Here is a 13378-nt window from a genome sequence, read left to right on the forward strand (position 1 = left end):
GACCTAAACCGTGCCTCCAAATCACATTTATAAGCCAGAGTACTTTAAGTTCAGACAAACAGAAATAAAGCAGTGTTTGACTGGTGGTAATAACCCAGTCCGAACAGAACAGCAGATTTAGCAATGTAAATTCCTTTTTAGAGAGCCTGGGTCTCCAAGTTATGTACAAAGGCGTTGTATGTCAGTGCTTAATTCTGGGAAACTGCAGAGCATATACCCCGAAGCACAATGACAATGAATATTTATCACCTAGGTCTCTTAGATTTTTTTGGTTTTTATATTCAGTGATGTCTGTGATCTTTACCTTTCTGTTTCTGTAAACGTTGAGTGAAGTTTGCCGTTAAGTCTGTGTCCTTGTTCCATGTTTCCCTGTCATAGCTTGTTTGTGTGTGATTTGCCTGTTTTTGTAAATGTGATGTGAGTTCTGATTGTTCAAAATAACCTGAATGCAACTGTATTATTTTTGTGTCTTTTCAACTGTATTGTTATCAGTGTATAATTCTGCTATGGAAACACAAAAGGCACAGCTTGTTTATAGATTAAATGTGCAAATTTCCCATTTTAAAATGAACAATGATATTCCTATAATAAATATAATAATGATAATATCGAATGGAAATGTGTGCCCTAATATCCCATAGAAATAATAAAGTATTTCCACACTACCACCGTGTAGAACAAGGTCATTATGAATTCACTAACCACCAACTAGGGGAACAATATCCAACTTATTGGGAGCTACCTTGGCAGCTAACAGTGGTGGAAGAAGTACTGTATCACTATCCACACATCAGTTCAGCTGATTCATGATATTGAGCATTCAGTACTATGATGCCTAGATATTAAATGAATCATTTCTCTATAGAGTTAGAGCAAATTCATGTTAAACCATAAGAAATCATTACAATTTCATTGAATTTAAAGCTGGAAAACTGTTCTTTAATTACAAGCAAAAGATCCCTTTCGCCTTTTGTTCTCATAAAATATCTACTGATTCTCATATATGTGCTGTTTTTACATCCTGATCGCTGCTGCCCCCAATAGTCCAAAGAATCAGTTCTTGCATATTTAAAATCATTTGAGTCAACAACCTTTTATTTTACTTGATGCCATTACCGGTAGCTATATTGTTTGACATGAGATGGGTGCAGTGTAGTGGTAAAGGCCACACCATGCCCACAACCTCCACTTTTTATTGTCCAGTAGACATTCAGGAATAACCCAATAACAGTTGATGTGATTGGCTTTCAGTTACACAGTAAACTGTACACAAGTTTCAGTTGATGTGATCGCTTTAAACCAGGCTTTAAAAAAAATACATATATATTTAGTTAAGTTTGGTTTCCTATGTTTTCTTGTTCTTCTTCGGTTCTTTTTTCCTTCTTTCTGGATATTTTCCACCAGAATTTCATTCAAAATACAACTATGCTCTATGCAGGGCTAAATTAAAAACTTTGTTACTGATACTGTCATCCAATAGTGTTTGTAGATTGTATGAAGTACTTTCTTTCCTACAGTAAACACCTCAGTCATACTACAGAAACAGGTAGCTGTAATATAGCAACATTTTTTTAATTTTGCCAAATTTTATCCTTGACTGATTACATATTTAGAACGGCTCCATGCAGGATTAAACACTACTTAACTTGACCCTCTGTGCAGATTGTATACTTTGGGGAGCTGTTCCATACACATTTCAAGTGGATCCGGTCAGACAGTCTTTTAAATTAATTTAAAAAACAGAAGCAAATCTGGGTTCTACAATTTGTAGCCCACCGATATGACTGTCTACTACTGCATACACTGCCAGGAAGTTCAGTGTTTCCTGAAGTTCAGAAATTTCATTCTGAACCTGGAAGCAGATGTGGGATGCTGCGTGATGAACCTGGCATGCTGTGATCTTGTTGGGGTGAGGTAAACTAATATTTACGGAGCTGTATATTTTTGTCTTTAGAAGAGAGTTTCCCTTCTGAAGTCTTGGCTCATTAAACTGTCTGTTATTTGTGAGAGGAGCGGCATTATTGAAGCGCCCCTTGGCTCGACCTGCTGCTTTGAGCAATGTTTCATCATTAATAAGGAGACTGAACGTAACCATCGGGCAAACCGGGACAAATCCCGGTGGGCCGCCGCATCCGTGGGCTGGTGGACCGTAAAAAAAATGTTACCGGCCCTCTCTGTGTGTCCTTCGGGGTGCGCATGAGAGCATGTCACTGAGGACTGGGGGTGTTGATAATGTACTTAGAGACGTCCTTTGTTGAGAACTCGATTTCCCAGAGTGCTCTGGTGTTTGAAAGTTACGTGACTTGACGTTTTTTTTCACGGATTGTTGATGACGGTGGCAGACAGCGCAAGTCAGTAGCTGAGTGCTGTAACTGGGAGGAGGGGTTCCTGCCAAGATAATATAATTTTCTGCGGCGACCTGCTCTGAAAATACAGAAGAACAATAGAGTCATCGAATGAAGCTAAGGTAGCGTGGAAGATATGTGAGCTACACGCGAACTGACGCCGATTCAGAAACGTCTCTTAACATTGTTTTGGAGGCCTGTTGCTAACTACGGGAAATCCTCGGGCTAGCCCGGTAGACACCGGGCCGAGAGAGCGCAGAGGACCAGGACTGGAGTTCCGTGGGCTGGTTTGATCGACCAGGTTTCACTGACACTACCTGCTCTGTCTTACTATCACACCGTCAGACCTAGCCTCCCCTGCTCCTCCGTGGCGGATATAAATCAGCGAAACTCAAGACGATTTCAGTGTGACAGCTAGCTAACATTAGCTCTCCTGTGTTTACAAGCTAACTCAGCCGAGGTCTACCGAAGAACTGAGCACTTAGGTGTGTTGTTTTCAGTTAGGATTTGCATATTTGGCTCCTGCCACCTGGCTGCTTGCTGGTGGTGATTTCTGAGCGTGTTGTACTTTCTGTCTAGGCCGACTGAAGGTCGCCAGCTCGGCTGTCAGAGCAAAAGGTCTCCTAGCTAAGGTTATCACATCTCCAGGCTTATCTGCTGCAGCGCAAAGTTTGTTACCTAGTTGGACAATAAGGACCAGCCTAGTTGCTCTTTCTCCACTGTCCCTAACTCTGGGAGCGTTGCAGAAAGTTAGATATAGTGTTAAGGATTGAAGTCACATATTGAGTTTTAATACAAAGATTAACAGAGTTGACCGGAGGGAGTAGACCTTTACTGATTTGATTACCGAAGCTATCTTTACCCATTTGAGAGTCAGTATCCCGGATGAAGGCTCACAGAGAAGTGTGGATTTTGATGCTGTCGGGACTCACAGGTGTCACCTGTCCTGCTTGGCATTATTAATCTCACACCAGCAACCAACATCTGCTGCACCAGAAGCAACCGATCTTCTGTCTTGCTCTCTTGAGCTGATTTGCTCAGGAAGGATCCTCTTCATAGCAGACCAGAATGAATCGTTACCTGCCGGTGGCACGGCAGCACTTCCTGGCTGCCCTTGCCAGCACCAGTGTGGTGGTAAAAACTATAAGCGCTGTGGTGGTACTCCTCTATCTGTTGTCATGGGCTGTCGACACTCCATACGCGCTGGGGGTGACCCCGGGCTACCTCTTTCCGCCGAACTTCTGGGTGTGGACACTGGTGACCCATGGGGTGGTAGAGCAGCATGTCTGGGGCGTGGCAGCCAATGTGGGGACAGTTATGGCATGTGGGCGCCTGCTAGAGCCTCTGTGGGGCGCTCTGGAGCTCCTGATCTTTTTTGCAGTGGTTAATGTATCAGCAGGCCTCCTGGCAGGCCTCTCCTACCTCCTCACCTATGTGGCCACCTTTGACCTGGACTTCCTGTTTGCTGTGCGGGTGCACGGAGCAGCCGGGTTCCTTGGAGGTGTCTTGGTGGCGCTGAAGCAGACCATGGGGGATACTACAGTGCTCAGAGTGCCACAGGTGAGACCAACAAATAACAGGAGTTGTTTCTCCCCTGCATTGATGCTTTTTGGCATGGGATGTGCTCGTCCTTCGAGCCTATAAATAATAACAGACCATTATACCAGTGAGTAGTGGGACAGCATAGTTAAATTAAGATGAACCCTAACAAGAACGTAAACAGCACTGCAAATGTAACCACTAGCCTGTGAGATGCGTAAATAAACAAGCCTATGTCAGATTATGGCCAGCACACATCCAGGATACTCCCTGTCACATTTGGAAAATAAAATAAATTGCAGTTGGCATTGTTTGTAGTTTACATTAACATAGATTTTCAAAATGGATACACACAGAGTGAGGACCAGAAGATTTCCCAGTGTAAAGGCAAAGTGCTAGATACTTAGTTTGCCTTGAAGTACACACTACACGTTACTCTACATGAACAAAGAAAGTATTTGTATTGTGTCAGTTTGAAAAATGCTGACTATATACAGTTGTTTGCAAGAGCTTGGCCACCCCTGGGTAAATTACAAATTTTGTTGATTTTTGAAGTGAAAAAAAGTAAATACAACCCGTGAAACAAACACACATTAAAATGAGCCTTTCATAAAATGTTAATACACTGTTAGTTATTACTTCATGAATTTAGGACAATTAAGCCCTAACTTCATTAACTCGTTAGGAATAAATTGAGTTGTTAGGACATGTAAGGCAGGTTAAGAATTGTCCTTGGGAATTGTGCACTGATGACAATCACATAGCTGATAAACCCTCTGACTCGTCAAACCTCGTGGTAACACTCAACAACCATGAGCTCCATGGAAATTAAGCTAATTGATTCAAGTGTCACAAACGGCACTAAGAAATGGCAGTTGAAAGGAACGGTGGAAGTCAATACAAGATCTGGAAGATTAAGAGAAGTTTCAGATAAAACTGCACATCTGCTGGGCAGAAAGGCAAAGCAAAGACCCCATTTGACTACAGAGGAGGATTTGATGGAAATATTCTGCTTCGAATTTGTGTGGCAGCTAGTGGCACTGGAAACATTGCATGGATAGTGGGAAGAATGGAATTCCCTAAATATCAACAAATTCTGGATGCAAATGTCCTGCAGTCAGTCACGAAAGTGAAATGAAATGGGGCTGATTTCTACAACAGGACAATTATTAAAAAGCAGACCTCAAAATCCACTATTAGCTACTACTACTTACTATGTACTGACTTAGCAGGGGGCCCAAACCTTTGCATATGCCACAGGGACTTTTTTTTTCTCCTATTTTTTTTAAAGTTAAAGAAATAAAAAGTAAGAGTGCATTAAGATTTGAAGAAAGGCTAATTTTGAATGTGTGGTTGTATTTACTTCCTTTCTACTTCCTGCTCTGGTGAAGTACTCCAAACAGATTACACCGTTGGTTTAACAACTACTGCCTTAGGAATGACAACTGAGTTGAAATCAACACTTTTAACAAGATGAAGAACAGCAGCAAACCAAAAAAAGTGTCTCTTGGCCTGCATTCTCTAGTTTAGGCATGTGATTCTCTTCCACATGTTAACTGCAGTGTCATCTGTTAACTTACATTTTAAGATTAAATCTGCGTCTGTTCTGCAGAGCAGTGTAAACTGAGTTTCCAGTTAAGAATTTGGCTTTTTTGCTAAAGACACACATTAGCTACACGTTTGGAATGTAATCAGCTATTGTTAGGTGTATCCATCCCTGAACTACAGATTCACAATAGCTAAAATCTTGTCTCCCGCTCGCATTTTAGGTGAGACTCAAAGCAGCCCCAGCTTTGGTCCTCCTCCTCCTGGCCTTACTGCGCCTCTCTGGGCTGCTCGACAGCTCTGCCCCACTGGCTGCGTACAGCTACGGCGCCCTGTCCGGTTGGGTCTACCTGCGGTTCTACCAGAGGCACAGCCGGGGCCGCGGGGACATGTCAGACCACTTTGCCTTTGCAAGTTTCTTCCCTGAGGCCCTGCAGCCAGTGGTGGGGCTGCTGGCAGGGCTGGTCCACTCCGCTCTGGTGAAGATGAAGGTGTGCAGGAAGATGGTGAAGAGATACGACGTGGGGGCGCCCTCCTCCATCACTATCAGCCTGCCAGGGACAGACCCACAGGATGCCGAGAGGAGGAGGTGAGTCAGAGCAAAGAAAACGGAGTTAAAATTTTTACATCGGCATGCATACATGCTGACTTTCCTCAGCAAAATATTGTCCAATAATATCATACCATTGTCATTAAAAACCCATACTGGTTAGTCCAGAATGCATGAAAGTACCAGACGTATGAAATAAATCTACACACACACACACACACACACACCCTTATAGTCAATAAATACACCAGTCAGAGAGGAGACAGAGAAACAGTGTTGTTGTAAGTTTGTTTACTCAGGGAAAGTTTTCTCAGCCTCTGTGCTCTCTTTCAGCCATACTCTTCAAACAGTTCACACATCTTCGTGCCCTAGTTCTACAACACATACACTCAAGCACACATACACGCACACACATTCACTAACTCCTACTTTCAAGCTGTCAGTGATCATTTTTACTCCTGTTTCAATGTCTGACAATCTCACTTCCAAGCTGTCACACAGATTCGGTTACAGATAGATAGATAGATAGACATGTAATCCTGTAATTGACAAGGGGTCATTTTCCATTTCTTTTGGATCTCACAGTGTTTACTGAGTGGAAAAAATAGTTTGATACTTCATTATTAGAAACATATTGAAGAACATTCAAAGATGGACATTTCTTTTCCAACTTCAGTCCAGGGAAGCTTTGTTGAATACTCACACAGCCGCTCGTGTTCAGCAACTTGAAGCTTCTCAGTTACTGAGAGGAAGCTGAAAATGGGACATCAAACTAGTATGGTTACATTTTTTCCAGCAACTAGTTAGGTTTCATTACGTTTCAGTCTGCATGACAACTCACCTTCTGTTTAGTTTTTCCGTCTTCGAGTATGATACATACAAACATGGCTGCCATGTGAATGAAGCTAAGGCCTCGGCTGAATGCTTGATACCTATTAGCTGGTGACTGAGAGGTTTGCTGTCTGATGAAAGGGAAATTAACCTTATGGTGATGATTTTAAAGCAATTTTTTTTACTTCTCCAGGATGAGTGAGAGATTTAATCAACAAATTACATGTTTCATCCCAAGAATTATACAATTCATTTGATAAATTGTCTGTTCTTCTGTTTTGATTGCCAGTATTAAAGGACAGTATCAAAACCAGCAACTGGTCTTGATGTTGTTGCTGATCGGTGTATATGTAAACAGTTTCTTGTAGTTTCTACAGTTTTGTAACACACCTGAGTTACAAAATGGTTAGTAAGTAGTCAGTAGATTAGACATAACACATACCATCACTTACGAACCAAGGCTCAGATGTCACAGGTATCAGAGAGGAAATTGTACAGGTGTATTGAGGACGAGGGAAGTAAAAATTGTTTTATTCTTTTTTTTAAATGAAAGTCAAGAGACAGAACCTTAACATCAAAGTCAGGAACTTGGCAGATATGTTTCAACTGATACTACATTTATTGTAGCACAATCTATTGTGCCCATCATCTGGGCCAGGTGCCCTTTGACCGATGCACTGAACCTCCAGAGCTGCTCCGGTGACACTGCACTATTGCCTGCCCTGCTGCTCTGCATGTGTGGAGGAGTACAGGACTCTATATCTTTCATACGTTTGTTGAGGCACCCTAATACACAGCTGCACTTCCATCTGGTATTAATGAAGAAAATCTCACTTTTCCTCTTCCTATCAGACAACTGGCCCTCAAAGCTCTGAATGAACGTCTAAAGCGTGTGGAGGACCAGTCTGCCTGGCCCAGCATGGACGATGAGGATGATGACGACGAGGACGAGGTCAGAACTGACACACGGCCACTCCTCCCAGTTGGGCGTGATCCCTCCTCCTCCACATTGAGACCAGCAGGGGGACCTGTCGGCGCCTCCCTCGCCTCCACCTCCTCATCCTCAATGTCACAGAGCGGCGGAGCACCATCCACAGGTGGAGCACAACACCCAGAGTCCAGCATTATCAGCTTCGAGGATGCACCTTCTAGATCGTAACAAATAGAACGCACGTGTACAGATATGCACGCAATTGTTCGTGTCACTGGCAAGTACTAGCATTCAGCGTCTCTGGCTAGTATACTAATATATTCAGTGACAGTGATTAGGCATACACTCAGTATCACACACATTGACACACACAGCATCTTTGACCAATTCATACACACAACCGTGCGCTCACAAACACTCTGTCAATGTCATCGTGAAGCCCAAAGGGTTGGTAACTGTACAGTGATTTCAGTTCAGACATTTTGGTTGTAAATGCTCAGTGTAGTTGGGCAAATTGGACACTCGATTCTTCTCTTCCTTTCTGCATACAACGAAAATCAACCAGAAAATTCTATCTTGTCTTGACTCAGTCCCAACTTGCAGAGCTCTGTCCACTGCTTCACGTGTCTCTTTCTCTTGGTTTCTAAATAAATAACAACATGGGTGTACAATAATCTTTTTGTAAGTCATTTTCAGAGCAGCCAAAATCTTTCTCTGATTGCCTGCTACAAGAAAGCCGTCAATGACAGAGACTCATGCCGAATTCTTGATTCTTGATGAAAGACTGACTCTATGTGCACCGGGTTGATAAGCCCAAAAAAAAAATGGCTGCAAGTGACATTAGCTTTTGGTTCATTGGTTCCAAATATGTAACCAGGTGTGTTTCAGAGGAAATATGAAAAGCATGTGCTCAGCACTAACTGCTGGACCAGAGGAACAAAGCTGCTGCAGGTCTGACCTGCTGATGAACTGTGATATAAAACTTCAAGAGTTGAAGAAGTGCCAGGTGAAAGAATTTTCCGAACCAGGTTCATTTGCCGCCTGGTGTCTCTCGGGAACAGCAGGCAGAGGAATGAACCATGTACCCCTTTTTTTTTTTTTTTTTAAATTCCTCAGATTGTCGCTCAATGGAGAACAATTCGGTATTTTTATTTTGTCTTCTGGGTCTGTTCATCACTAAACGAAATCAAAAAAACAAACAAACTTTGTTTCTGTGCACTAACAAGACATGTTAATGGCGTTACACTCACACAGAGATCTGTGGATGATGGTTATGATTCTTCTTGTTTTACGAGCTATGAGTTCATTATATTTTCAGGTTAATTTCAGACCTAAACCTGGAGCACCATCCTGCAACCTTTTTTACACTTCCACCTTCCAGGATCTAAAATGATATTAGAATCAGCAATAGCTATTCAGTTATCTTAATCCATATGACACAGAGAAGTGGTCAATGTCTGTCATGGTTATATTGGTCGTTTTGCACCATTACAAAGGCAGAGGACGGATTAAGTGCAGGAGAGGGGTCGAGAATAGCCTTACTGGGTATACACAGACTGTGCAGGTAGTTTTAGGATTTAAATAACAATGATTCGTGAGTTGCAGATTCTGAGGTTGTATCTGTGATGGATGCCTGCATTGATCAGATGTCCCCTGCACTTTTAACATCTTTCATTTCTAAATTTACAGTGCTAAGCAGAGGGCAGTGGTGAATACATTTCAAGGGAGTTTGAGGGGCACCTAAATTGTTTAATCTAAAATGTTGCATAAATTCTATGCAGACCAAAAGCTCAGTGATTCATTTCGTAGACCATCATCACTATTGATGTCACATTCTGTTATGGTAACAATGAAATCAATGAATTCCCAATTTCCCACCTGTCCTTGTTGATTAAAGTCAATTGCAGCCAATAAATTATTTCAGATGTTGCAATCACAGTGATGACAAACTGAAATGTGTTTTTTAAACTTGTGATCACAAGGTTGAAAAGGTCTCCAATTTAAATGAGAATTTCCAAGTAGCTGAGGAAATGAACCATGCACATCTGCTGCACATATGTAATGGTTTTGAAGGTGATGTTAACATCATCCCTCACCCTTTAAATGTCACTTAAATCTTCCTGGGAAAAGAAAGCTCAGTAAATTAGGCTGCAGATCGGCCCTGGTCTAACAGCTGTTGTGTCTTTGTTGGCTGCCAATACCTTTTAACATTTCTGAGACTAAAAAAGCAGATTCATGGTCATTGCCACTGTTTGATTTTGACATTTTACTCTTTACCACAGCGGGTTCCATAGACAGGTCTGAAAAGCTCAGCGAAGCATTGCAAGTGACGAATTTGAAATGTGGGAACTGCACAAAATGACTGGATTAAATAAAGAAACACACTGTTACATGTTTAAGTCAAATTTATAGTAGTTCCATTTTTTTCCTATTTAGTATTCTGTTATTTGTAAGAATAATCTTGGAGTGGCCTTACTGATCATTTTCGTTCCCACTGATTTAGTGAGCATATATCATATTGAAAACCAAATGACCAAATTCTTCAAATCAAATGTAACAAAAGACACACCAGGTTATTAATGACCTTCATGCCCTCCATCATTAACCAGCGGGAATTTCTTTAACAGCAGCAAAACTTAATTTCCTCCTCCTGTCCACCCAGCAATAGTGGCCCTGGATTTCCAAAAACAAAGTGACAGTTCACATTGGACGAGGTAGAGCTAGAGAGACAGCCAAAAGAAATATCCTGCATCCAGAATACTGTAAAAATAAAGCTTTTTAATTTCCTTAAATGGATTTTGGAATCCGCTATGTTCCAAAACAGTCCACAGACGTCCGATTACCCAGTAAAGTTAATTACCATTAATCAGCAAATAGTGCTATATGACATGTGTGTAAAGCTGTGGAATAAAAACATCTGTAGGGACCTTGAAATGATGTCCAGGCTTCTGTCATGTCACCAGTATAGTAAGATGTGCTCCTGGGAAAACATTGATGTCATCAGTCTGTTATTCAAACGTGCAATGGCTTTCATTTTGTCCCTCTGGACTCCACCATGCTTATGTTCTAATCTGGGAGCATGTTCCAGATGAAAACATTATCGAGTACTGCAGATTCAGATTAAATATATCGTGTTTGAGTTTTGACTCTTGAAAGTCCAAGCAATGAGAAACAGTTGATTTTTACCTGATGGAAATGTGTTATATAAGGGAAGTGATAAGCCATATTAGTGTGGTGAAATTCTGTGTGTTCTATTATTTGCTTCTCCTTGTTCCTCTTACTCATTTCACTGTGCTCTTATTTTGGCAGGCAGATGTTTACGTTGGATGAGTGGGGCCATTCTTTAATTAAATACGAATGAATGATAGTATGTCCCTGGATGAATGGACACAGGGATGAGAGAAGTGTCTTTCAGACCAGAGCTGTTTCAAATCCAGCTTCAGCGTGGAGAGGGTTGAGGGGGTTGAGGGTTGAATGTCTGAAATCTCAAACTGCTTTCTATCATCAAAAATATTCACAGCAGAAATAGTGGAAAGTGTCAAAACAAACCTATCCATACTGTTTAGTAATTACTGATAGTAATAGTGCAGTCACAGTTTTATATTGTCATTCTCATACATTTGACATGCAAATTATGCCGGAAATGGCAAGGTGTATTTGGAGTTTAGCTGCTGGCACAACTCAGCTTGCCTCACACAATGAATATCCGCAGTGCAGCAAAATACACTCTAGCAGGGGACGCCTGCAGATATCTGTGAAGTTTTGTAATATAGTCAAGTTGTGTAATTTGATCTGTGAAAAAGTGTAGGAACGTTGTAGTTGGCAGTCTGAGGTTTTAGATTGAGCCTGGCTAATCTGACGTTCAGCCAGTCCTCCACTCTCTATTCCTGTTCTCCTGTCCTCTTCAGTTTTTTCTTTCCCCCTCTGTATTCCCATTTGCTCTTGCTCTATACATCATCAAAGAAAAGATAGGAATGCAGTCACATACTGTCTGTATGAATGTCGCCAATGTACTGTATAGTTGGTGTACACAAAGTAGAAAAGGTACAAGCAAAGGTAGTGAATGTCAGTGATGTTCACAAGCAGTGGTTATTACATTGCAGTGGCCAATGAATATGCGCCAAAATGCTATCATTGCAATTTGTTGACATACACCGTTCAAAAGTGTTTTACCTGTTCACCAGTATCTTGTCATTATTGCAGATTTACCACAAGCATGTAGACTTCTTTTTTTTGAGTTTTTTTTTTTTTTTTTTAAGTCTAATTGGTAAAATACTGGCTGTGGGATAACACCAGCGTCCATAATTTGTAGATGAAAGCTGCTTTCCTGCTCTAGGATAAAAGAGAGATGGAAGACTGTTGGCACAGTTGGACATTCACAACAACACATCTGTTTCTTTATTTTAATAGTTTTCACTAGTTTCATTTTCCTTATATCTCTACTTTTGCACCAACAGATCCGTCTCTTTCTTTCTCTGTACTGTGGCTGTTCCACAGATTTCTCTGTTTTAGTTTTCAGATATATTTCTTTATCTCTATATGAAATAAAAGACTATTGTATGAAATGAAACAATGTTTCAGTCTCTGTTGCATTAGTGTCGTGATATTAGATGTCCTGCTCTGGGTGTATATGGGATTTTACTATAAGGACTAGACCTGGAGGTGGAGGAGTGGCTCAGTGGTTAAACACTGACCTGTCACATTCCACATCAAGCATGTATCTACTGAAATATTTATAACAGAAAAACTGAATATACTATCCTGTATATTTGTAAAACATGCATACTGACAAACTTTTTAAAAATGAATTGGTTACTTAAAGTGGTTATTTAGATACACCCAGGTAAATTAATATACACACATGTTCCTGGTATTTACAGGTGGGATTACCGGATACTACACGATGAATCAGAGGATATAAAGTGAAACCTTTATTTGCACACTCTTAATTTGCAACATACAGTATGGGACTGGGACTGCCACAGTATTGTGCTATGACACAAAACAGTTTATAATTAAGAGGGTTGTAAGGAGTACTACTGTAGAATATCCTACTCAATTCATAGTTGACCTCAATATTACTAGAAAAACTCAATTTAGAAAAGCTTTGTTATTTTGTTAGTTATTTTGAGGACTACAATGACAATAGTCACAAAAAAATACCATTATAACACAATATAACAGTAACAATTTCAATATACAGTAAATACACACTGACTACCAACTGGTCCTCATGCAATTGACTGATACTGTCCAAAGTGGTGACAAATTCCTGTAAGAGAGAATAAACTCAAATTAAACCTAAATTAAATGAAATATCATCCAGATTTGGCCATAATGAAAAAAGCCACGTTAGTCTAATTACTTCTTTCATTCTCCTCTGTTTTTACATATCCAAAAGTAATTCAGTACAGTATGATATCAAAAACTGAGGATAGGATTTGTCTCACTGATCATAGAATATACTTCCATAACAACTGGGCAAACTCCACCCGCTTAGGAAGATACTGCGTTGTATTGTGTATTGATACTGCTTCCAGGTCAGTCTCTACTACTCGATTAGAGTACTTATGAAGTGCCTTTCATCCTTGTTAAGTATCCTGTGTGTGTGTAATTTTTATTTTTATTTAATTTTAT

At 40.7% G+C, this 13378-nt stretch overlaps 1 protein-coding gene across 1 annotated transcript; it reads left to right on the top strand.

Annotated features, from left to right (window-relative positions):
* The first annotated feature begins 2325 nt into the window (after window positions 1-2325).
* On the top strand, window positions 2326-8822 carry tmem115 (transmembrane protein 115). The gene is made up of 3 exons (XM_040153869.1): window positions 2326-3905; window positions 5654-6018; window positions 7663-8822. The coding sequence occupies exons 1-3, from the start codon at window positions 3414-3416 to the stop codon at window positions 7967-7969; spliced, it is 1164 nt and encodes a 387-aa protein (XP_040009803.1). The 5' UTR covers window positions 2326-3413; the 3' UTR covers window positions 7970-8822.
* Window positions 8823-13378: the final 4556 nt, after the last annotated feature.

Source organism: Xiphias gladius, chromosome 18 (assembly GCF_016859285.1).
Source record: "Xiphias gladius isolate SHS-SW01 ecotype Sanya breed wild chromosome 18, ASM1685928v1, whole genome shotgun sequence".
Classification (NCBI taxonomy): domain Eukaryota; kingdom Metazoa; phylum Chordata; class Actinopteri; order Istiophoriformes; family Xiphiidae; genus Xiphias; species Xiphias gladius.

Excerpts from the sequence above, each read along its gene's own strand:
- tmem115 (XM_040153869.1), top strand. The coding sequence starts at position 3,414 with ATGAATCGTTACCTGCCGGTGGCACGGCAGCACTTCCTGGCTGCCCTT. Across the intron at positions 3,906-5,653 it reads CAGTGCTCAGAGTGCCACAG|GTGAGACTCAAAGCAGCCCC; the intron begins GTGAGACCAACA and ends CTCGCATTTTAG. Across the intron at positions 6,019-7,662 it reads CAGGATGCCGAGAGGAGGAG|ACAACTGGCCCTCAAAGCTC; the intron begins GTGAGTCAGAGC and ends TCTTCCTATCAG.